The following is a 26,745-nucleotide window of genomic DNA, read 5'->3' on the forward strand; positions in this document are numbered from 1 at the left end:
CTCGTGCAGGTTAGAGAAAGCTGTGCCCTTTAGGGATCGATGGTGAATTTTTCAAAAGTAGATCAGCAGGCCTCTCTTCCAATGTGCCTCACAGTGACTATATATGATAGGGTCGAACTGTCCCCTGGGGCTTGCCAAGACGGTAACTCTTTATGGAAGCAGAAAGCCTCATCTTTCCCCCTTGTAGAGGCTGGGGGTTCGCAGTCCATTGCATTACCAATTACACTACCTGTGCCCCTCACTCCCCTTTTGAAGGCAGTACCAAATGCCTGACCCCATTACAATGACTACATTCACCCCCATCAGCATGCCCATACCTTGGCCCTCCCCTCTCAGACAGGTGCACTGTGCACTGACACCTAGAAGTCTCCGCTCCAATTGTCACTGTGACCACATCAAATGGGACTTCTGAGTAATAATCTTTGATCCTTGCATGGAATTCAGGGTTTAGTTGCAAACGTGGATGTGTAAAGATCTGACTGATATGACAGAGTGTATATTGATCTGTTAAGAAACAAAACAAAAAGAAACAATGACAAAAATATATAATGGTGAAATGGATAAACATTTAGAAATCATAGATAATTCAGATTTTGTGTTGCTTTCTCCCCCTTGGTAGGGATCCCTGCTGCCTTCCACTCGGCACCTGGGCCACCGCTTGCTTGTGACTTCAGCTGGATTCTCTGTTTATCAACTTTGGCAGAATCTGCCTCATAAACAACTAAGGCTTTAGTTGGTATGATACCATACCTACCGATGACACTTTAGGCTCCGTCTGGGAACATTTAAAGATAGAGAAGACAGGACAATCTCTCTCAAAAACTGAACCAAACTCACTGCCATCGAGCCACTGCTGATTTACAGTGACCCTATAGGACAGGGTAGAACTGCCTCTGAGGATTTTCTGAGACTCTTAAGTCTTGATGGGAGTAGAAAGCCATGTCTTCCCATCCCCCCAGATCAGCTGATGGTTTCGAACCGCTGACCTTCTGGTTAGCAGCCTAATGTGTAAGCTCTGTGCCACCAGGGTTCCTTTATATCCCTCCACTAGGTAGAGAATATATTCGTGACACTGATTACATAGATAAAGCAACTTCGTAAGCAAGGCTGATGTGTCTGTGTGGGGATGAGAGTGTGGAGACCCACAGGGAATGAGGGCAGGTTCCTACCAGAGTGTCACTGGATGAGGATAATTGGTTATGGGCAATAGGGTGAAATGATGCATATGAACACTGATCTATACTAAACATGCTGGTATGAAGGAAAATCAACAAGGAAATCCAGAAATCCCTCTCCTATTCAGGCCACCTCAACCGGAGAAAAGACTGTAAAATATACGAGAAAACCCCTATCCTGTGCTAAACCCTGTTACAGATCCTGGCCTACCAGATCAACTCTGACCGTTGATTTGAAACCACTTTTAAGAAGCCCACTCAGTAACCTAATTTTCCCAAAAGCGTCTTGGTGGAAAAATAAAAGAAAAATATCAGTATGGGTACGTGTCCCAAGCCACTGATGTTATATTTAGAATTGATATTTGGAACAAAGAAATTACCCCTTACAGAAGCTTACCAAATGTTTTCCAAAGAAATATCAGCTAGTATTTCCCTTCATAAATTCTTCTGAATAGTCAACGACATTCCAACAAAGAAAAGCATAAGATAGAGGTCAGTAAAATGAAAAAAAAAAATCCTTGGATTTCCTTTAAATGCATTAGCCAGGGATGTCTTAACAACAGAGCAACAACAAGAACAACAAAAAGCCCTGCCGTTGCTGCAGGAAGCTGTGAAGCTCAATTGGAAGAAGGCAGACGATGCCACTGTGCTTTCCTCCTCTCCTTTACCTAGCCGTCTCCAGGATCTTTCTGACATCAAAGCTGACAGCTGACCTACAGTTCTCTAATGGTTTCTTATGGCCAAGTCCAAGCTGTAATATGCAGGCAGATCAGGCATTTCCCGACGCCTTCCCAGTCTTCCGCTCCAGTCTCATCTCTCACCGTGTACCGGAATTTGTGCCTCACCAAGACCAAACTTGTATTTCTTTGATGGACACAAGGACCCACAGTAGCAGATACTGCCAAACAGATGTTAGTAGGAAGTCTTCATGAAGAAAGGGGACCAGTCAGTTTGGCTGAATTACTCCGTGAACTGGGCAAATGACCTGCTTGGTATAGTTTACTTGTTAATTGATATCACGGTCAACCAGAGCTTCAGTCTAGGTGCGTTGTAGGTATGCTGGATCTACAATTGTGTTGAATTGACCACTTAGAAATCAATTTTTTCTTTATGTATTTTTGTAATAAAAGGGAAAACAAACTAAAGAATGAGGTTATGTTTGTGTTCCTCAAACTTATCCTGACAGAGGGCCATAACTTACTCAAATCCAGCCACTCCGTAATAATGCATTCATTTTATTGAATCAAGCCCCCCCCACCCCCACCCCAGCATGTACAATGTTCTGGACACTGAGATAGGCAGAGAAAACAGGATTTAGTCATGAGACGATTCAAATGGAGACTACACCCCATCCAACACTAGACCTTATCAGCTGGCGTTCAGAGTCAGTAAATGCATTTGAGGACGACCATTTTCTCGGCAGGAAGGGGAAACGTGTGCTGTTGGGTGCCGTTTAGTGAATTCCAACTCAGAGCAACCCTGTGTCTGACAGCAGGAATCCCTGCCCAGGCTGGTGCCACCCCACAATCCTTGCTGTGTTTGAGCCACTGTGTCTTTGAAGATCTTTTTTTTAAAGATGATTTTATTGGGGACTCTTACAACTCTTGTTTCAATCCATACAGCAATTATATCAAACCTATTAGTACATAAATTGCCATTGTTCTTTCCTAGACATTTACTTTCTATTGAGCCCTTGGGATCAGCTCCTCTTTCTTACCCTTCACTCCCCCCTTCCCCCTGCCTCACAGCCCCTTGATACATGAGATAGTTTATTGTACCAGCCTGGCTGATGAACGCAGGTGGGATTGACTGAAGGGCAGAGAGATAAATGGCTTAGTGAGTCTTGCCTTTCTTGTCTCTCGCTCTGTGATCATCGGACCAGTGTACGGCTGCCTTGCTTGTTCTGTGCCTCAATTTAAAGGCTGCACTGCCTGTGTGACGCCTAGCCTGTGGATTGTGTTGCTGTAAGTTGAGGTCCCTTTAAGACATCGCTGGAGCTGGGGACTGGCGGTTGGTGACCTGCCTTGTGATTGGCTGCTGTGCTGACATAGCCTAGCTCTCTCTACAAATAGAGGAAGATCTGGCATCAGAGAGAGACTTGAAGGACTGCCAGTCTCTCAACTTTCTCTCACGGACGTGAGTTGCACTAAGCCATTTGTAGTGCTTTCTAATTTAACTGTTTATTTCTTGTATTGTATATTTATCTGTATATGATTTAACAGTTCATTTCTCGTTATATATCTAATTATCTTTATAAATAAATATATTATCAGGAATTTGGTTTTATCTCTCTAGAGAATCCTGTCTAACACAATACATTATAGATTGTTATTGTTTTCATATCTCACACCGACTGCTGTCACCCTGCCCCTCTGGTTTCTGTTGGTCATCCCCCTGGAGGAGTGGGGTATGGTTATGTGCCATTCATTGTGATTAGTACCCCCTTCCTCTCCACCTCTCCCCCACTTCCCCCTATTCTTTTGGTATCCCGATTCCCATTCCTATTCCTGGGTTCCATGTGTCATGAGCTTTATCCCTTGCCTCTACCTATGTACATTCTCCCATCCAGTCCAGAGTGGGAAGCAGCACTGGGGTCATAATAGTGGGGGGCGAGGAGGCCTCAAGGGACCAGAGGTATGTTGCGTGATCCGTCAGTGCTTGCTCTACTGCACTGACGGTCTTTTTTGCTGACCCTCTATGTTACCAAGCCCGATGTCCTTCTCCATGAACTAAGACATATACACCTGCACTAGATTTTATGCTCCAAATAATTTATGAAAATCTTTCCCCTCCAAATCAGTAAACATAGAAGATGCGCTTCAATTTACTAGGATATCTTTTTATAGTCCTGCACTGGGAGTTTATTTCTCTGCATTTTATCCTTTTGATCAAGAGTGATGATTTTCAATGGGACTTGCCTATTTCAACATGGACACTTGGCTCTTCATTAGATAAAATGGGCCATCATGCCACTCAGCACAGTTTGAGCAATGCCCACTGCTGGCCAACTGTGCCACAAGGGCAGAGTCCCAGCTCTCTGTCTGAAAGTTGATGGAGTGCTGCCTTCACCTTCAACCGAATCCTCCTTGTTGCCGCCCGCAAACACCTGGTGTCTCCCTGGCGTCTCTCCCAGCCCCATCCCAACTTGCCTCCGGCCAGATTAGGTTAGCTCCATGGGGAACCCCGTGTGGGGTACGGCGGTAGCGAGCTGCAGAGCTTATTTGGCAAGGAGACCTCAGAAAGCTGTTTGAAGTTTGGCTGCTTTTAATGGACGTCTTTTAACCACTGAAGTTTATTGACCTCTGGAGGGATAATCATAACTCATATGAAACACCGTGCAGCGTAGGCTCCTAGAAATACTCACACCTGTTCACAGGCATCAATGGACTTAAAAAACAAAAAAGCTTTATATCCTACTACAAAAGTAGAAAGATGAGTGTATGAAGGCCGGGATAGGACTAATTTTCTTCCACTTAAAACCAGGAACAAAGATGAAGGGCTTACTGAACACGTTCACATCCTTTTACCATGTTTCTTGGGATCAGGGCGGAAAAAAAGAGGTCAGCGAGTGTAATATCCTTGCAGTTTACAAATGAGAAAATGGAAGCTCAAAGGGAGGAAGGGGTTTGCCTGATGCTGCAGCAAACCCGGAGGCTGGAACCCTGCAAGTTCTCAACAAGTGTTCACTCCCACGTTGTTCCTGATTTCCGTTCCCGTTCTCTTTCTACTCCACTGCAGGCGTCAGGCTCCTCAGAGATTTGAGAAGCATGCGATCATCTAAGGGTAAGGGCTCAAGAGCAGTCCTTGGGTGGGACAAAGGGCAGATATGTTTAGCTGCTAACCGAAAGGTTAGACATTAGGGTCCACCCAGAAACCCCTCGGAGGAAAGGTCTGGCCATCACTTTGGAAAGATTAGCCACTGAAAACTCTGGGACCCCATGTGACTCCAACATATATAGGGTCACCATGAGTCAGAATTGGCTTGGTATCAGCTAGAGGAAGCTTGGTGTTTTGGACTGCCAACCACAAGGTCAGCAGTTCAAAACTACCAGCCTTTCTGAGGGAGAAAGACACAGCTTTCTACTCCCATAAAGAGGAACCCACCAGGATAGTTCTACCCTGTCCTAGAGGGCCGCTAGGAGTCCTCAGTGAGCATGGGTGTCTGTACTGGCAGGAACTTGGTAACGTAGTGGTTGCAGGTTGGACTTGGACTCAAAGGCATTGATTTTGGGTTTGGAGGGACTTGGGGTCGGGAAGCAATGAAGTACATGCCACAGACGACCTGTTATCTTTTCCCGACTAGCACCGCTGAATTGAAAATCCTCCTTTCTATCATTGGAGATGATAGTTGTTGATGGTATTAAACCATATCATTGTACAGCCTCTTAATTGAAAGTGATTTCAACAAAAGCAGTAGAACATAATGGATGTTAAATCAAATTATAGAAGATACAGTCGGTTTTATTCAATCTGAGAACTTATGATGCCAAAGTCCATAAAATCTTCTTAGAGTTAATGTTTCAACAGAATAGTTTTAATTTGTGTAAGGTAATTATCTAAGGGCATGCTTTGGAAAACTGTATTTCGATTGTTGCTAGGTGTCGTCGAGTTAATGGTCTAATCTCCATCTGAAGTGGAACTGCCCAATGGGGTTTTCTTGGCTGGAATTTTTATGTAAGCGGATTTCCAGGTCGCCTGTCTACAGAACTGCGGGGTGGGGACAAGCCACCGGTCTTTTGGTTAGCAGCAGGACCCTTAACCTCTGAGCCACCAAGGTTCTTTAAATGATACATAAACTGTAGACATACAAATAAATATATTTCTTAAAGCTATGATGAAAAAATCCACTGACTACAACTCTTAATTGTTTACCATCTGCAAGGGGCCTTCAAAATGGAAATATTCAGTAATTGGGTGTTTGTTGCAATTGGATATACTTCTTGATGTTATTAAACCATATTATTGTATAGTGAAAACTTGAACTCTGTGAAGCCCCTCACATTATAAGACATTTTAAAAATTCAGGAATTTAGGACACAGAATCTGAAGATCCAGCTTCTCAGTCAAGTTCAGCTGGTTTAGTGGCCCTGTGACCTTGTAAAGTCAGACTCTCCAGAAATCTGTTATTGTTGTGTAATAATACTGGAGTGCACTAGAAATATTATTGATAAATATAACACTATATACAATAAAATTACATGTATTAGTGCGACTCAATTTTAAGGACATAAATTTAAAATCAACTTGAATATGCTCAACTTCTATAGAGAAATGTTTCCTCAAGTATGAACCGTGATAGCAACATGCTGGTGGGAAGGAGACCACTGTAGGTGCTGAGACTCCCGCTGGTGAAAGTCTGAGGTGGGTGAGCTGCCCACCTCTCCCAGGGGCCTCCAAAGCAGCGGGGTAGAACTCTTCGAGGCCCTTAAAGCAAGCTCCAAAAATACTGGCTTTAAAGGGAAATCATGTTTAAAAACAAAATGAACATGTACTTCATTTGCAAAAGTGGCAGAGAATGACTCATTCAACCATCTCCTACCTCGGAACAAGTGCTCAGGATAGGCGAGCTGCCCACAGATGTGCAACTATGAGCGATGGAGAATGTATTCAAAGCTGGAGAGTACCCATTGATAATGCTGCCGGAACACGGCAGCCTCAACTCACCGTCACTGCAACGTCTGCCTCTGCGCTCACTCACCGGGTGTGGCATTTCCACTGGGGGGAGGAAAAAGTACATTTAAAATAAGAAATAATGGAATCCAGGACAGATGAACCCCTCAGGACCAGTGGTGAGAGTGGCGATACCGGGAGGGTGGAGGGAAGGTGGGGTGGAAAGGGGGAACTGATTACAAGGATCTACATATACCCTCCTCCCTGGGGGCTGGCCAGCAGAGAATTGAGTGAAGGGCAATGTCCGACAGTATAAGATATGACAAAATAACAATTTATAAATTATCAAGGGTTTGTGGGGGAGGGGGAATCGGAGAAGGAGGGGGGCCAAATGAGGAGCTGATACCAAGGGGCTCAAGTAGCACGTAAATGTTTTGAGAATGATGATGGCAACAAATGTACAAATGTGCTTGACACAATGGATGTATGTGTGGATTGTGCTAAGAGTTGTAGGAGCCCCCAATAAAATGATTTAAAATAAATAAATAAAAAGAATAAATACCTCATCATCTCAAACACAGATTCATTTAATAAAACATGTACCGTATTATGTAGGTTTTACTGCCTCATGAATGACTTCTAAGTAAAGTTGGATCAAACCCAGCTGCTAGGCTAGAACCTCAGAAGTGAATTGATTCAACACTCAGACGATGATGCTGAGAGTAAATAGAAAACTCCCTGAGGAAAAGTGTTGGTTTAATTCTATCCATTGTTCAGAGGTAGGGGTTCATCTGTCCTGGATCGACTATGTCAAGTTTTCTTATCCTATTATTATAATTTCTCAAATTATTAGAATTACAAAGTTCTTCCCACTAGTATTTCAGTCTCCTGATTCACCCTAGCATCTGCCTAATAAATATATACACTACCTTAACAAATATTTGTTTTAAACAAATGAATAAATAGCTCTCAGTAGACTAAAGCAGCTCATACAAAGACAAATAATTAGTCGGAGAGGTAAGAACCCCCGTTTATCACCAGCATTTCACTGGGGCTACCGGTTCATTCTATTGAATCAATGGTTCTCAAATGTGCGCATGACTCACAGCCATGACCAGGATTCACTGAAATGCCTCCTGGAGAGAAATTCTGAGCAGTAGGCTACATCGAACCGGTGAACGTTCCCAAGGCACCGTCAATATTGCTGGCCTGCAAATCACACTTTCACAGATACCACTTACTATTAACTCCCAATTTAGAATTATAATGAGAGAACTTAGCATAGTTTTTCAAAATAGTAGATACAAGGACACACATTTATTTTCATTTTATTTCTTTCTAAAATTATATATTTTTTCCTTATTACAAAAAAAATCTCTGATAGTCTTTAGAAGGAAAAAAGAACTTGAAAATAGAGCCAAGGTAAAGAAGTAAAATCAAACTCATTATTATTTTCCTTTAATTATTATCAGTTCATGTTGCTTAAAGGCAATTTCTCAGTTTGTAATATATCATAAGCACCTTTCCTATAAATATACTTTTAAAAGATTATAGTGGCTTCATATAGTAGTTTATGAGATGATTAACTCTTTATTCTTAATGATAGAATCCTGGTGGTTTCATTATCCCCCTCATTTATTAAAAGTTATGTAGTTTAAACCAGTATTTGTTTTAACTTATTTTCTAAATATTATACCTAGAAGTAAAATTTCTGGCCTCTGTGTTCAATCTTTTAATATCTTTTTTATATACATTCCTAAATGACTGGTAAGAAAGGTGGTTCTCATTTATACACTAACCACAAGCATGAGAATACTTCTTTGCTTATACTTCCTCCAATTTCATTATCTTTAAGAAGAAAGGTTTTTCTGAGTTTTATGAAAAATAGGAGTCCTGGTTGCAGAGTAGATTACGTGCTTGTCTGCTAACCCTAAGGTCAGCAGTTCAAACCACCCACCAGTCCTTGGTAGAAAGGTGAGGTTTCCCGTTCCCTTAAGGATCTGATTTACAGCCTCAGAAAACCTCAAGAGTGGAGGGGGTGTGTTGGGGGGGATTGGTCTACTGTGCCCTAAAGACTCGCCATCAGTCAGAATTGATTCAGTGTCAGTGAGTGCGGTGGTTTTTGGTTTTGTTTTAGTTTTTGATTGTTAGGCTAACATTTTAATATGCGTTTGGCCAGGCGATACACATTTTCCTGCTACAATTAAATGGAGCTATATCCGTTTACCTTTTTTATTTTCAACTGCATCAAATGGTACTTGTGGTTTTCCAGCATCCTCATCCTTCGTGGAAAAATCCCTGCAGGAGCAATGCCAAAGACCTCTGGATCAATGAAATGACACAATTCATGGAAAAACATCTACCACGCGATCCACTTTCCTTTTTGCTTGAGGGGTCTCAGTTATTTTGATCAACACAAAGAAACACTCTCTGTATTTCCATCCTTGAAACTGGCAACTGAGCCTCAAAGGAGGTGGGTGGAAATCTCATCGTCTCTAATCAGCAGAAGCACATTTGAACTAAAACAGGGCAAAAAGTCACTCTTGCGTCCAAAACTCAAAGCTCTCTGATAGTATGGGTCCAACAGAACTGCTTCAGCAATGCACATTCTTACTGCAATCTCTTTGGCTCAAGTTACAGTTTTGAATCAAGAAGCTTTGGAAAGTCTGAGACACAAGCTGAGAAGAACATACATAAAATCTCAGAAGTATAAGTGTATCATTGCAAAATCTAACTGATGCTGGCCATGCCTTCTATCCTTGAGCTCTTTCGAACGGTAGTGAAGAGTCAGGGTCCAGTATATCTTGTTGAGTTTGTCTCCTTGTCTCTGTTGTAGAACTAACTAAACACTTGGCCAGATTGCCCTTCAAATTCTCAGATTTGGGGCCAAAGTAATCAAGATTGCAGACAGAGTAATTGCTGGCCTTGATGATAGGGAACACTGGGCAGGATTAGTTTGATGGGCCCTTAATGGAACTTTCTGGTGCTGTTATGAATCTCCATTTACACACCAGCAAAATGGAGATGAGATTTGCCTTATGTTACAGGGATACTGCGATAGCTAAATCAAATGATCTTTGTTACATTTCATTTCATAAATATTTACGATCCAAAATCTTGTACTGGGCACTGTGGTGGAGGAGAGCAACATTCAATTTCTTCAAAATAGAAACACAAAAGAAGAAGAAGCAGTAGTTAGAGACAGTGCTGGGGGCACTGAGATTCTGTTGAAGTTGATAGAAAGACTTGGGAATGGATGGTGACAGTTGCATAGCATGGTGAATATAATTGTTGTCAAGTGCCATTAATATCACAACTTCACGAAGTTATGGGAACCTTGTGTATAGCAACAAAATGCGGCTCAGCCCTGCCCATCCTTGCAATGGTTGGTACACCTGAGTTCATTATGCCTACTGTGTCAATACATCTCCTTAAATGTCTTCCTCTTGTTCGATGACCCGCCACCAAGCAGGATGCCCTTCTCCTGGTATTAACCTCTCCTGATAACATTCCCAGAGGAAGCAAGACAAAGTCTTGCCATCCTCTCTCCTAAGGAGTATTCTGGCTGTTCTAACTCCAGCGTAGACCTGTTTGTTCTTCAGTATGAGTGAACAAAAGTAATGCCACTGCATTTTAAAAAAAAAAAATGTTTATATATGAATATAAACAAAAACTCACTGCCATTGCATCCATTTTTACTTACAGTGACCCTGTAGGAAAGGGGAGAACTTCCCCTTTGGGTTTCCTAGACTCTAACTCTTTATAGGAGTAGAAAGTTTCATCTTTCTCCTTAGGAGCGACTGGTGGTTTTGAACTGCTGATCTCAGTTAGCAGCCCAGCATGTAACTGACTAAGTCATCAGGGGTCCTTAGATAAAGCATGGAGTGAGACAGGTTACATTCAAGTCTGATTAGGCAGTAGACAATTGGTTGTTAAAAATTAAAATTCATATGAAACAACACTGTAGGTGAGGTTCACATCAAATGCATCACTGAAACATACCAAGGGGTACCAAAAACTAGAATTAAATAACAATGGATTTTCCCATGAATTTCTGAAACACCCCACCCCCGCCCCCAATTACACAAACTGAATTTGGGGGGAAAATGCGATCTTAATAATGCGGTAAAAGAGTTGAATAGAAACCTTCAAAGGGCAGTTGGAGAAAAGGTATTATAGTGAAATGTGCAAAGACCTGGAGTTAGAAAATCATTATTTCCATCCACCCAAGAAAGCCGCAATGGAAGATCAAGCTCAGTATTTCTCAAGTTGAAATAGCAGAAGAAAAAGAAATCAAGCCTCGGAATGCTCTATTCAAGGATTCTTCAGGCAAATATGGAGCCATGCAGGCAGCATCAAAAGGAAATGAAAGAAGTACACAGTCACAGTACCCAAAAGAACTGGTCAACATTCAACCACTTCAGAGGTAGCATATGATCAAGAACCATTGGTATTGGTGAAAGAAACCCAAGCTACACTGTAGGCATCGGCCAAAAGCAAAGCTCCAAGAATGGATGGAATACCAAGTAAAATGTTTTAACAAGCGGAGGCAATCACGAGGCAAGAAAATTGAGAGGCAGCTACCTGACCAATAGACTGAAAGAGACTTATTTTGTGCCTATTCCAAAGAAAGGTGACCCAAGAGAATGTGGAAATCAGTGACTAAGCCATTAATATTACATGCAAATATTTTGTTGAAAAAGGGTTTTTAAATGATTGATTGCAGCAGTACATCCGCAAGAATGTCAAGCCAGGTTCAGAAGAGGAAGTGGCACAAGGGATTTCATGACTGATGTCAGATCTTGGCAGGAAGCAGAGAATACCAAAAAGATGCTTGCTTGTGTTTTATTGACTCTGTCAAGGCGTTCAACACTGTGGCTCAGAGTAAACCATAGATATCATTGTGCTCAAAGGAACGTACAGACACGTAACTGTGCTCATGAAGAAGCTGTATTTAGACCAACAGGCTCTATACTGACTGGTTTAAAATCAGGCTAAGTGTGAATCAAGGTTGTAGCCATCCTTTCACTACACTTATTCAATTGCTTGCTGGGCAAATCGTCTGAGAGGCTGTTAGATTACATGAACATGATACAACCTTCAAAGCACTGACTGATGAGGAGGATGATCTGGTACGGATGACAACTCAGTGTAAAGAAAACAAAAATTCTCACCACTGGAACACTACACAACCTCCTGAGAAATGAAGAAAAGATAGAAATGAAGAAAAAGAATTGAAACAGGGACTGCCACCATGGACTCAACGTCTACTTGGATCTCAAATCAACGCTCGTGATTTGATAGCAGTCAAGAAACCACATGTAGTGCATTGGACAGGTCTGCTGCAAAAGACCTCCCCACAATGCTATGGGGCAAAGCTAGCAGTGTGAGGTAAGATGCCCCGCCTGCGCTGTGGTCTTCAGTCACCTCTTATGCCTGTGAAAGCTGAGCAACGAATGAAGAAGCCCAGAGGAGAAGGGAGGCATTTGAATTGTGGTGCTGGTCAAGCACACTGACATTACCATGGGCTGCTCGAAGAAAAACCAAATCTGTGTTAGAAGAGGTAAAGTCAGAAGGTTGCTTAGAATGGAGGAGGGTGAGAATTTTGTATCACGTACTTTGGACACATTACCAGGAAGACCAGTCGTGGGAAAGGTTATCGTGGTTGGTAAATTGGAGGACCGATGAGAAAGCTCAAGACTGAACCGGACGGACTGAACCAGGGGCTGCAGCAGTGGACCCGGACCGAGCAATGATTGTGAGGCTGGCACCAGACGTGCAGAGCTTCCTTCTACGTCCATGGGCTTGCTAGGGGTCAGAAGGAGCTCAGCCGCATCTGAGGATGACTGTGTTCATGGGATGAGATGCGTTGTGTGTTAAGGCATCCAGCCATGATTTCTTGTGCAATTGTTCCAACATTATTTATGGTGGACATGTGGATTTTCACAGATAGTCTTTTCAAAGTACACTGGCAAGTTTCCAGCACAGTGAAAATGATCAGATAATGCAACTGATTTTAAGACTTTCCTTCTGCTGATATTTACACCAATTCTCTTGTGATTTGTAGCTGCTAAGCCTGTGAAAATGCACATGATTGCCCACAACTGTGATTTTCTGACTCTTTCTCTCCTCACCTTATTCTATAAGCAGATGATCTTTATTCAAAAGGAAGAATGAAGATATAAAACACCTCACTCCCCAGGTAGAGAAAATATGTCAATCAGACCTTTTCTGAGAAAAGCAAAAGTAAGCCGGAGGTGAACATTGTGGAGGAAAGGGCCGTGATCCACTGAATCTGCCTGGGGGTGTAATGCTCTGGGGGGAAGACGCTGGACTAAGGATGACTGTGAACCAGATGGACTGAAACAGGTTCTGGTCCGTACTTGACTTTTATTAGCTGTCTCATTTGAGCACAAAAAATAAATCTATCTTCTCAGTTACTTCTTTTGGAAAATATGCATAATATACATCTTTTTTATAATAAGTCAAGATTATGATAATCCAATATATAAGCACTCACTCATAAACTCAAAGATAATTAGAATTGAGATTTCTTTCCTGAAATATTCTAGGGGCTATACACAAAGGCCTTAGAAAGGTTCATGGAAAATGCATATAATGAGAAATATATGTGAGTGTTTTTACTATACTTGTTTGTACTGAAATAAACTTGTACTATCATATTATAACACATCTGGACAGGATCTAGCTTGATGCACTAAGAAAACTAAAACGTCAGTTTAAAAACAGCCCTCGTCAGAGTAAAATGAATTATGATAAAATTTAAGCAAGAATAGATGTCACATTTTTTTGTGATGCTTGGGTGGAAGAATAGCAAACGCACTGACCCTTTTCAAAAACTCTTTGGGAACAATGCCCCCAATGGACCAGCAGTTAACATATCGATGACTTAGGACGTGAACTTCAGACAGGCTTAGACAATGTTGGCGATGCTGATATTGTCGAGGAAGCCCTCGGTAGCAAACTATCCACTTCAGTTTGGAAGGAAACAACCCATTTTGTTCAGATCCTGCCTGTAGAGGACTGATGATTAATAGCAGAAACAATAGGCAAGATCAGTCCATTGCTTAAACCTGACAATATATGTGGAACCTGAGAACAAACACTCCCAAGCCTGTGTATCCCAAAGGGATTTACTCGATGTTAAAAACAAAATGTCAGTGAGCTCTTTCATGAGCCCCGTCTGTTCTTCGCCAATTCACAACAAACAGCATAATCTTGGGTATTTGTGTGCATCCAAATTACAAGGTGATTTTGAGGCATATTAAATAAAACCTAATTTATAAACAGGCCAAAAATGTCAGACCTACTATTTTCAAGTTTTAAGGAATAAAGGTAACTTCATAAATTCACGAGAGTCAAAGTCAATCTGATCCTGAGGGATGCCCTAAAAATTACCCAATGTTTGATCATTTACATTTTAGAATTATACAGTCTGTGAAGAAGTTTGTTGAAGAACTGTTCTATCTCTTGAGGCAGAAGAAAGTGATAATAGCACAGCAATATGTGAATGCTAGGGGCAGTGAGAGCTATTGATAGAATAGCTTCCATGCAGAGACCCAGGCTCCATTCCCAGACAATGCGCCTCATGGGATGTCACCACAAGACTGTCAGTGGACAGCAGTTGGCCGCAGCAGGTTAGTATTAGATAAGAGCGAGTGTCTTCATGAGGATAGTTGCCGAAGGCACGAATGGTTGGCAACAGTGTTTCCATTCAGCTTTTCACATCTCTAGGCGTTTCGGTTTGCTTCTGTGCAGTGAAAAAGTCCAATCCACCCTCAAATTCATTCATAGACTAGAGATGCTGAAGCAGCCCTTTGCCTGCCCACTTCATCAGTTCCTGGAGGTGTTAACTTATCTACCTTTATGCTGGTTCTTATTTCCTAATGACCTATTTTCTCTGGACCATGAATGAAGAAAACCTCAGAAGAACTGAGGCATTTGAATGGTCTGGTGAAGAATATCCAAAGTACCACAGACTATGCAAAGAACAAAGAAATCTGCCTTGGGATAAGTTCAACTAGAACGCTCTTCCTTTCACAAGCCAAGAGAGACCAGTCCCTGGGAAAGGGGCTCATGCTTGCTAAAGCAGGTCAGTAAAACTAGAGGAAGACCCTGAAAGAGATGGGCTGACACCGTGGCTAGAACAATGGGGTCAAGCGTCGCAGCAGCTGCGAGGATGGCCCAGGACGGGGTGGTGTTCCATTCAGTTTTGCATAGGGTCGCTATGACACGGGACCGACCCCACGGAACCGACACCAGTGCCTTTTATTACAATGGAAGTGAGAATGGAAGACCAAGAAGCTTTCTCTGCCAAGCATTTCCCTTTGTTGATTCTCCTTTCTAATGCACTCCTACTCATTTGCCAGTGACAGAGCAAATACATAAATTTGGGTAGAATTCGCCTGAAATAAAGGGCTCACATGCTCTAACTAAATACTCTTAGTCTCGCAGGCCCCACTTTGGCTGGTGGCTCATGCAACAAATCCGCCTAATTCTGTCTGATGCTCGTGCAAGTCAAGGATAGAGACCATCGCATGAAGCCTTTACTGTTAAGCATTACTTTATGGTAGAGGCGGGTCCTGTTGGTTTGAACAACGGTTGGATATATTTTTGTTAACGGTGTTGGAAGACCACTAGCATCATTATGGTTTCAAAGTTTAAAGGAGCTCCTTTTCCAGAGCATAAATTTTGGGGCAAACATCTTTTTTGTTTCTCTCTTTAATGTAGGCAAAGCTTTTTGAAATCAATCTGTAGACTAGAGACTTTTTGGACTGCACAACCCAAATTTGTGGCTCTCTTACCATTCCAGTGGATGTAGCTGTGCCTTATTATTCATGAGTTGAAATTGTTCATACACATCTAAAAGAGACCAGTACTGGAGCGGTACTGAGCCAGGTTTCCCCACAGTGTTTTCTGTCGCATACAAGTCACGCATCCAAGATCGAATCCCAGGAGCGGTAGGTGGGAAGAGCTGAGAAAGATCAGTCAGAGGCAGAATATCAGAATTTAAGGAAAAGGAATAAAAATGCAGCATTACTGGGGAGGTTGGATATTGAGCTGGAATTTTTAAAACGCAGATCTTTATTAGCAATCCTTTGGTCGGTCTTCCACAATTTAATTTACTGTGCAATTGTCAAGGTAAATACCGCTTTTTATAAGGAACTGATTTTATTGACTGTCCTATTTCCAAAGAGGGTAAGTTTTCATTTCCATGGCCATAAATAGTAATGGATTTGTTCTTCTGCCATATGAAACCAGCTGCCATCTAGCTCGTTGATTCCAGTTGGACCTTTGGGTGTCAGAGTAGAACTGTGGGCCTTAGGGTTTGAAGATAGGATTTTATTTGTCAGAAGTAGATCTCCAGGGCTTTCTCTGCAGACATCTCTGGTTGGACTCCGCCCTCCCACCTGACGGTTAGCAGCTAGGCATGTTCTAGAGACACTGAAATGAGCCTAGTGGCGTAAGGGGTTGTGAGTGTGTCTGCAAGCAGAAAGGTCAGCAGTTCACATCCACCAACCTGTTTGGCTACCAACAGCAAGGTGAGTAGCTCAAACCCACCAGCCACTCCATGGGAGAAAGATGAGGCTTTTTAACTTCCACAAAGAATCAGCTCGATAACAGTGAGTTTGGCTTTGTTATAAACTCAAAATAAACAATCCCAAACTCACTGCCATCAAGTTACTTCCAACGCAGGGTGACCCGATAGCACAGGGTGGAACAGCCCCTGTGAGTTTCCAAGACTGTGACTCCGTATTGGGAGGAGAAAGCCCCGTCTCTCTCCCTGGCTGGTGGTTACATTGCAGACACCTGCAAAGAGCTGAGTAACCATGAGTCAGACATTATAAGAAGTCCTCTCAAATACAAGTGACCTCTATCAGTGTGAGAAATATTTACCTCACCAAACCAAATGATAGTTATTTTCTTTTTATGCTAAGAGTCAGGAACCTGGGGCTTGCCCTTTATTCTGCAAATGCATTATTCCTCAGGGCTTCCTTTTAGCATGCTGAATGTTCTCTACACATTCACAGATCTTAAGCTATGAACTCTTCCAGGGGAAGCCAGGCGTCTTTGAATATCTGTGTACAGTAGTAAGCCAAACGGTCCTGACTGTAATATTTCACTTAATTAAACAATAATCTCAATTCTATTATCTTTGGGGTAATACATATACATTGAACTCTCTGAAATATAGTGCTACATTATAAAACAGGTATAAAATATTCATGATTAACTTAATAAATAGGCTTCAACTCATGCAAGTATCATGTGAGTATGTAATTTTTTAGAGTAATAAAATGCTTGAATCAAACAGCAGTTAAATACTTTTAGAAAGCTTTGCATGAATAAACCTTAAGTGGAAAATACAAATCTAGTCTTGTCTGTTTATGTAATTGCCAGAACTGGAAACAAAGCAAGTTCAAGCAAGAAGTTCACAACAAACATCCTTGGATACTGACCAATAAGTGAACCCAAGAAAATTCATAAAACGCAAAATAAGTGTCACTGTGTAACAAAGTGGGCAATATTTAGTACAATACATTTACTTCAAAGTTTGCTATGCGTTAGACAAGGGAACATTGAAGTAGTTAATCCTATATAACTGAAAAGAGTAGAATAAGCAGAAATAAATGTAAGTTACATAGTAAATGCAAAGCTTCTTTAGAAAAAATGTTGATATTTTCCTCTTGAGAAGTGTCAAGTCCTGGTAGCTAGACTAAATCCATACTCTTCTCCCTTTAATAAGTGGGGTATCATTTATAAACTTTTAAAGTAAATCATGTGGATTCTGCTCATCTTAACCTTTCAGATTTTTAAACAAAGGAAAGGCATTTCTTTATCTTTCTACTTCTTAAAAAAATTCCATTTTCAGTTTGAAGCCAAGAGCAGGTCAGTTTTGGCCAGTCTACTATGATTTCAGTAATCCAGAGGTATCAAATTCAACTAGTGTTTTACCAGTTGGAATTGCCCCAGACTGCCAAGTTCCTTTACGAAAGTCCTAATTGAGTGAATATCCTCTAAAGACAGGCATTGATTTAGGTCGTTTGAGAAGTTTTCACCCTGTATTAGAAAACAACAAACAAACAAATGGTTAAGCAATTGCTACAGAGTCAAACCATGTGCACGAATGTCTGATTTTCTCCTCACTTCGTGAATTCAAGCTCATTTGGACTCTGTAAACGAATGAGCTAATCCGTGCTAAGTCATACATTCCAACGTAAGGAAGCATCACATTGGCCCAGAACGACCTGAATGACTGGCTCGCAGGTGCTTTCTTTGGGCGTCAACCTGGGAAGAGGACAGTAAAAGGACAGACTCTGATGAGCAGTTAGGGTGCAGGAGGAGTACCTTTTGGCCTCTAGGGCTCCAGAGATCAGCGCAGCAAATGGGCACTTGCATGTGAATCTCGTCGCATGATCGCTTTGGAATTTCAAGGTTTCTACTAAAGCATGTTGTGGGAGAGACCAGTCCCTGGGGAAGGACATGGTGCTCGGTAAAGTAGAGAGAGGGGCATCAAAAAAGAGGAAGGCCCTCAACGAGATGAACTGACAGAGTGGCTGCCACAATGGGCTCAAGCATAAGGACCCTTGTGCAGACAGTGAAGGCCCAGGCAAGTGTATCATTCTGGTGGGCACAGGGTCGCCATCAGTAGGAACTCACTAGACCAGACGGCACCTAGCAACAACATCAAACAGCAACTCATAGGGCCGCTGTGAGTTTTAATCAAGTTGAAGGCAATGAGTTTGGATTTTGACTATTTGATAGCCATTCCCTACTTTTACCCAACCCCACTGCTTTTGAATGCATGCCTGGGAACAGAGGGTGCCTATACAAATTTTTTAATCCCCCCCACCCCCCGTGGAGTGGTTCTAGTGGTGTTATTGACAACCCCTTTGCTGGAGAATGGAAATGGGGAAGTATAGAGGAGCAAGCCAAGAGAACCCCTGAGTAACAACAGGGGCCGCCTTGGTTTGCCCGCTGCCTTTCACATTCCACTCCTCCAGGTCTCCCAGTATGAGTTTAAAACTGAGGGAACCATACTATACTGTTAGCCTATGGGGATTTATAAAAACAAAACAGGAAAACTTGCACTAACATGTCAAAAAAAATGTGATCAGTACTCATCTGAAGCACTATGACCCCAGGCATCAGCATCAAACAGCTTGCCAGATGCATTTGCTTAAACCACCTCAGTGTTACAAGCCAAGCTCCTGATATCAAAGTAGAACATCATAGGCACACGTTCAGAAATGGAGAACCAAATTCCTCCTTTTCAAGCCATAATTTCAATAAAGTCAGTCACCCACATACTAATAAAAACCCCAACCCAACCCCTTCCCACCAAGTTCATTTCAACTCATGGAGGGAGATTCTGTATATTCAAGAGTGAAGCTGTCCCACAGGGTTTTCTTGGCTTTAGTCTTTAAGGAAGTGGATCATCAAGCCTTTCTATCATGGGTTTATTAGGTGGGTTCAAGCCACCAATTTTTAGATTGGAAACTGACCACAACTGCTTGTGTCCTCAGGCCGCTACCTCACATACTCAATTGACATCATACGACTCATTTTCAAGACAACAACCCAGTAGGATAGATCATAAATACCAAATGATCTTCAAATCGCTTGGTTGCATAATGAAAAACATGGCATAGTTGAATGAATAACATGAAATCAGAAAAATAGGGTAAAAAAAATAAAAGAAAAATTTTAAAAAGAAAAATAGGGTATAAATGTGCACTTACTTTAAATACAGCTGGTCTGTAAAGTCTCTGAAATATCTCAGAAAATGTCAAAAATGTAGATTCATTAGAGAGGAGAAAATTGAAAGTGTCTTTTAAAAGGAATTCTTCTGTAGCTTGGTCCTCAAAATCCACATTGTCATCATCTTGAAACCCTAAATGCTCATGTACCTTCAAAAAACGGGGCGAGAAAGAGAAGAGCACACCAGATATTTTTCATGGACTTAGTTTAACACAGAGCAGCAACTGGGGAGACGTGATTTATTTTCCTCTGACTTGTAGATCAGAACTGACACCTAGTGGCCGCTTTGGAGGTGAGCAAATTTACAAACCTGAGTCCTACAGCTCTTAAGGCGATGCGGCTCTTCAGCGCATAAGAAAATGAACCGTTGCGCCATCAAGTTAGGTTAGCTCATCTTGAAACCCTTTACTATTGCACAATTTGTGCTCAGAACATAACAAATAACATCGATAAACCAAAAAATTAAAAATAACAGTGCAAACAATTGGATGAATGCACAGAATAAATAACCTTTAGAAGTAGATTCGTATTTTAATGGAGTAAGCCTATAAGCCACATATGAAAGGGTTTTTAAAAGTTCACTTTAAAAATGTCATTACTTTTAGTTCCATTTTCCCAAGGAACTTTTGGAAGCCCCCCTCCTGATTGTAATCAGTTTTTCTGTCTCGTCACTTGAGAACAGATCAATACAGTATCTACAGTCTTGTTATGCGGGATTTTATTTTGCTCCTTTCCTTTGTCCCGCCTTCCCTCCCAACATAGACTTCCTGTGGATCAATGCCATCCGTGGTTCCCGTCTAGCCTTCTTGCTATCCGAGCAGAAAAAGGAAGAGAGTGAGCTGGACCGAATGAGCACATCTGATGAAAGAAGGAAAAGACTCTGGGGTACATCAGCACGCTGCCTTCAAACGCCTTCACTTTGCACATATTTATATTAAGAAAATGCTTTAACATTTCTTCTGGCTTTTGCATTTCAATACAGTGCAATCAAAAATTAAATGTTTATATGCAAACAACAAAAGAGCTATGTCTTTTGTAAAATTATGTGCAGAGATTGGGGAATCTGCCTTTTTCTAGGCTCACCTTTCTGATACATCCGATACACTTTTCTCCGTTAATACATACTTGACTTTATGTCAAGTCACGAGCAGTGGTTAAATTATGTTCCAATCCAAGCTTATTCTGCAGAGACACATAGGAGGGATTGGAAGTCAAATCGATTCTTTACTTACTAGCTAATTCCTTAAATCACAGGAACCATCAGTCTGCAAAGCTTTGTTTCAGGTGCCCTTTGTTGAGCGGTTTCCACGAATGACCAGCACGGCATCCACAATAACAATACACAGACACAGGAAAGCAAAACGGGGAAGGTCAAGCTCACCTGGAGAACTAGAGGGGACCTGAAACTGCCATAACCAAGGTCAAAAGTTAAAAGCTGAAAACACAATCTGCACCTAAGGTAGAAACACAAGGTAACATGAAAATCTATTCTGTCCGCCCGCGTCTCCTCTCCTTTGGTATCTATCGTGTTATCAACATCCAGTATTGCTTGGTGCCATCGCGTCACTTCTCACCACAGTGACCTGTGCACAGCACAAGGAAACGTTGCCTGGTCTGGGCCGGCCTGTGGGGCCATGTTTGAGCCTCCTGTTGCAGTCACTGAGGCAATCCATCTCACTAAGGGTCTTCGTTGACACGGACCCTCTCTTTTACCAGGCTTGATGTTCTCCAGAGACTGGTGCCTCCCAATTGCATGTGTGATGGATTAAATGTGTTTTGCATGTGATAGGGCATGAGTTTGGTAGGGGTGGGTGGGGAGTGAGGGTGGAATGAAAGAATTGAATTATGTTTCCCCAAATATGTTCTATTGGCAGTTATGTAACAATGTAATTTGGCAGGTTGTATGATGTAACAGTCAATCAGTTGGAGAGGGAGACTTTTGTTGTTATTGTTTCTTATACAATATGCATATATCTCTAAATATTCATAAAACATTAAGCTTATTAATGAAGATACTCCATGAAGAAAACTCCTCTACTGTGAGATGCCGGGTAGTCCTGTTCACATACAACCTTATGAAGCTGATATTGTGGTGCCCCCACCCCCACCCCCTTTTGTTATGAAGCACGCTAGCTTTTTAAACACACCAACATTGCCCTGAAACAAATTATATTTATGTTAACTGAGATATGGGAATGGGAAGCATTGCATTTTGTTAGTAAAATTCCTTATTATCTCCTTGGCATTATTAAAGGAGCCTGTTGACCTAGTGGTTACACATGGGGCTGCTGACTGCAAGGTCAGCAGTTCAAAACCCCCAGCTTCTCTGCAGGAGCAAGAGAGGATTTTCTACTGTAAAGAGCTGCAGTCTCAGGAACTCACAGGGGCAGTTCTACCCTTTCCTAATGGGTCGCTAGGAGTCGGCATTGACTCGGTGGCAGCAACTTGGATTTTTAGCTTTTGCTAAAAATACCTGCATTAGTGAAGCAGGTATATCGTAGAGAGAAACACATGCTACACAAATGTAAAAAGATTTTTAAATGATCAGTGTACAGTGTACAGTACAGAGCTGAGCTTCGAAGAGTCCTGTCATTAAAACAAAATACTGAAAAACCTATGCTTTATTTCTTGTCACCAGGATTTCGATACTAACAGAATTTGTAATGTGTTTTCAAAGTGTTTTAGGATCTCTAAATTAGGAACTACGGAGTTAGAAGATTTTGTTTTTATATGATATACACATTTTCAAATAGCATATTGTTTTGATGCTTGAGATATATTTTCACCAACCATCAGTTTTTAGAAAATAAGGCTTCCCTCTCTTTTTTAACATCAGTTATTATTATTATTATTTATTATTTACCTATTGAAGGCCTTTGGTCCCAGAGTTGATGTCTCACTAAGTACTTCCACTGCCAGCAGGAGTTTGCTTACTGCTTCCTTCACGTTGTCAAAGGCCTGAAGGGGTGAACTGGCCCTCAGGAATGTCTCAAAAAAGGTTTGCAGCTGTAAACAAAACAAAGGATTCCTCTCTTAAAACAGTCTGAATGTGTCTCTCATGGACAAGGTGAATAATCTAGAGGTATGCTTTAGGTTCGTTTTCCTTACCACACTCAAAAACTGCAAACTTGGACAAGAAATAATTTAATAAAAGGAGATGAAAGAATATAGGGAAAAATAGATAAACACAGAGAGAGTCAGTCAATGGGTGGTGTACGTTCATGGAAGCAGCAGTCAGCAAATCAAAGGACCGATTCCACCGGGCAAATCTGCTACAAAAGATGGCCTAAAAGTGTTAAAAAGCCAAGGATAAGAAACCATCCGAAGCCAGGATATTTTCCATCATCTCATATACATGTGAAAGCTAGACAAGGAATAAGGGTCACTAGGGACAAACTGATACCGTTGAATGATGATATTGGCAAAAATATTAAACATGCCATGGATTTCCCAGAAAATGAATAAATCTGTTTTAGGCGAAGTACAACCAGGATGCTATGCTCCTTAGGGGCAGGATGGTGAGACTTCATGTCACCCACACTGGCCATGGGACAGGGGTCCCTGGAGACGGACATATTGCTGGGTAACAGAGAACGTCAGGGAGGAGGAAGACCCTCAACCAGACTGATGGACACTTGACCTCAATGGTGAATTCAAGCCCAGCAACTGTGAGGACGTGTGGGGCAGGGCAACGTTTCGTTCTGATGTATATGCAATCACTATTGGACCGAACTGACTTGGTGGTAGCTAAAACAACATTTCAATATCAGTCTGTCTGAATGCCTCTCTCTCTCTATCTAAAAAGGTCCAAATAGCTTATCCTTGAAGCTTTAGATGTGTTTACCTCACCCTCCTTTCTTGTTTCATAACAGCCAAACATGGAAAGTCCAGTGGAGCTATAGTCAGGTTTGTGATCAGGAATCCCATGTTGAAGTTGTGACTCTGTCACTAGGTCAACTTGAATTTGCCAATCACGTCTCCAAATCTCTGTATCTTTCATTATAAACCAGGAGAAGCTACGCAGTGATGAGAAAGTTGTAAAATCAAGTTGGAAGGAAAATGTATCTGAACGCTACTGTGAAATTCACGTCTTAGCTTAAAAAAACACAATCCACTTTCTGAAGACAGTAGAATAAAAATAACCGTTTGAAGCCGATCTTCTCCCATTCCTTTTGCTGTCAGGGATCTAGCCCATGAGCTGTTGTGAGGGGCCATCGAGTCGGTTGCCATCCCCAGCAATCGGATGCACAACAGAAGGAAACCCTGCCCTGTCTTCCACATGCTCACAATTGGACCTGTGCCGCAGCCCAGGGTGGCAGCCTCTGTATCAATCCATCCCGGGGAGGGACTTCCTCTTTTTAGCTGTCCCTCTACTTTGCCAAGCACAACGCCCTTCTTCAGGGACTGAGCTCTCCTCATGTTGTAAGAAGAAGTCTTGCCATCTTTGTCTCTACGGAGCACTCTGCCATACTTCTTCCAAGACAGTCCTTTCGGTCTTCTCCACCAGCACCACCATCTGAATGCATTGATTCTTCTTTGGCCCTCCTTGTTCAGTGTCCAATTTTCACATGCGTATGAGGCACTGGAAGAAGCCATGGCGTGGGTCAGGTTCCCCTTAGTCCTTAAAGTAGCATCCTTGCTTCTCAATACTCTAAAGAGGTCTGGGGCAGCAGAGGTACCTCATGCAACAAGTTCTATGATCCCTTGACGGCTGCTTCCATGAGTAATGATTAATATTTTCTTGAAAACACTGCAGTTGGCATCACAAATAATTATTTTGATTTGCCTGAATATGAAAACCACCACTACAACAACCAGCACTGCTTCAACAACTACCTCTTGAGAAAGCGCAGCAACAAAATTCACGTCAACATTTCTTAGAAGTGGAAAGACAATTCTCATATGGATAAATATACTCTAAAAGATGAAGAACACAAAATATCTTTGAAGCAACATACAGCAGGGATCCCTACTCATGGTTTGTTTTTTAAAGAGCAAATGAAATCTCTCTGAATTGTTTAATATTGGAAAGTGGAAAAACTTTTTGTTGTTGTTGGGATAATTAAGGGCAGAGATTGGCACAAGTCGCTGGAAAGGAAGGCTAACTGTATCTTTTAGAACACACAAGCAAATCCCCCCCAAGGGAGCTAAATATTGACTTCATAAAGTCTTAACAGCTGAGAAACAAAAACCTAATGAGATGTGTACTTCGAGACCTTAAGAACGCATCATTAGCATTTGGCAACTGGAGTTTTTAATTCGGTTTCATAAAAAAATTAGTATAATAAAGATGTGATCAAAAGAAAACACATGAATACAAAGACTTAAAATGTGAACACCCTTGAGTCAAGCCAGAGTAACATACTTCTCCAAATAAAGTACGTCATCTGGTACTTCAGTTAGTTCACTATGCTGTGCAGAACAAAATTGCTATGACTCCACTTTCTCATTTTCATGTCTTCTGAATGCCACAGAGGTGAAAGTTGATAATATAAGAAAGATGGACATGAATGTCTGTTTGGCATATGTTATGTTATTACTGTTAAGATAAGATATATAAATCAATTATCGATTGATGTCCTCCATGGGGAAGGATAATTGGCAATTTCCTATTTTGTATTGATTCTTCTCCTGTGGAAATAATTGTCTTGATTTCTTTTTTTTTTAATCATTTTATTGGGAATTTTTACAGATAGCAAATTTTACGTAGTTTAATCAGATCAGGCAGTGTTGTAAAAGTTCTACCACAATCAGTTTCAAAATAATTTCTTTCTCCTGAACTCATCCATATCTGCTCCCCTTTATCCCCTCAGGAACCATTTATTTATTTATGCCATATCTTACACATCCAATATATCCACTCACATACAATTGTGTTGTTTGATCCCATTGCGTGGGGTTATGCAGTCATCAATGATATCAGCTCCCTTTTCCTCTTACCTGCCCCTCTTCCAGTGCCCTTCTGGACCATTACTCCTGTTACTGTTTGTGAAGAGTTACCTATCTTGGCTTTCATGTATGGAACAGTCATAAGTATTCTGTGTATAACTGTGAGCATTGAACATGGATGCAACCACATTGATTTAGTGCCATGTACTTTCTGTTTCAGTGAGAAGTCTATTACATGGGGACCACAATGCTCATCTCTTTAGGGGACCAGGTGCATACCACTATACTAAGACCATAAATCCCAGGTGCAAAATTCCCAGATTCCCCTCTGGGTCTGCACCAATCACCCCTAGAATGTAGAGGAAATGCACATTAAAGCACACCATTGCTTGGAACATAGCAATGCACATTATTATTGATCTTAGTGACCCCATGGGACAGAGTCGAACTGCCCACTCAGGGTCTCTAGGCTGTGAACTTTACGGGAGCAGATGGACTGCCAGTGCCTCCCCTTGCAGAGCCGCTGGGTGGGTTCAAACTAACACCATTTCATTTAACTGCCAGTGTTTAACAACTGCACCGCACGGCTCCTTCGGTAGCTCTCTTTATTTTTGTTGATACATCAAGACCCAGTTCACTGCCATCAAAAGAAATTTATCCATCAAGGTGGTTGTTGAAGCCAGATTCTTGGAATGAAATGCCTGTTGTGGAAAATTAAGACTGGCTCTAGGAAGTCAATCATTTGTAATACCAATTACGGAAGGATATTTGAAACATAAAAGCCTTTAAATGGAAATGTTGAGTCAAGTGGGAAGACCGAACCAGGAGAGTTGAATGGGCTTGTGCTGTGCGTCCCAACAGACGGCAGAGAGCAGGGTTGAAGGAAATCTCAGCATCTGCCTTGTCTCCTGTTTCCCTCATAACGCAGCCCGTTGAAAGGACTAACATCCAACGCCAATCATGAAAGCAGAGGACTCGACGTATAACTGTCTTTATAGAAACCAGTGTGATGGCAGGAGAAATAGTCCTCAGAGAGCAAAACTTTCAGGACCGCTACTTGCCTTCCATGAGTTGTGTTCCAGTTGTGTCTCGCTGCGTTTGTTTCTAGCTCATTGCGTGTATTCCACTGTCCCCAACGCCTCCACTTAAAGGAAATTTTTAGAGGAGAAGGATCTTTCTTTTTTAATCATTTTATTGGAGGCTCATACAATTCTCATCACAATCCATATATCCACCCATTGTGTCAAGCACATATGTACATTCGTTGCCATCATCATTCTCAAAACAT

General features: G+C 41.7%; 1 protein-coding gene across 1 annotated transcript in view; it reads right to left on the bottom strand.

Annotated features, from left to right (window-relative positions):
- Window positions 1–26,745, bottom strand: part of CPED1 (cadherin like and PC-esterase domain containing 1) — a 337,576-nt gene that overhangs the window by 155,264 nt on the left and 155,567 nt on the right. Inside the window, exons 11-18 of the mRNA XM_013005960.2 lie at window positions 22,432–22,574; window positions 20,950–21,022; window positions 19,550–19,717; window positions 17,763–17,867; window positions 15,611–15,780; window positions 9,013–9,083; window positions 6,840–6,890; window positions 318–504 (exon numbers count right to left, since the gene is read on the bottom strand). Coding sequence (XP_012861414.1) covers window positions 318–504; window positions 6,840–6,890; window positions 9,013–9,083; window positions 15,611–15,780; window positions 17,763–17,867; window positions 19,550–19,717; window positions 20,950–21,022; window positions 22,432–22,574 — 968 coding nt within the window. The remainder of the gene's footprint in view (window positions 1–317; window positions 505–6,839; window positions 6,891–9,012; window positions 9,084–15,610; window positions 15,781–17,762; window positions 17,868–19,549; window positions 19,718–20,949; window positions 21,023–22,431; window positions 22,575–26,745) is intronic.

Source organism: Echinops telfairi, unplaced genomic scaffold (genome assembly GCF_000313985.2).
Source record: "Echinops telfairi isolate 266 unplaced genomic scaffold, ASM31398v2 ScPeMD7_23;HRSCAF=83, whole genome shotgun sequence".
NCBI lineage: Eukaryota > Metazoa > Chordata > Mammalia > Afrosoricida > Tenrecidae > Echinops > Echinops telfairi.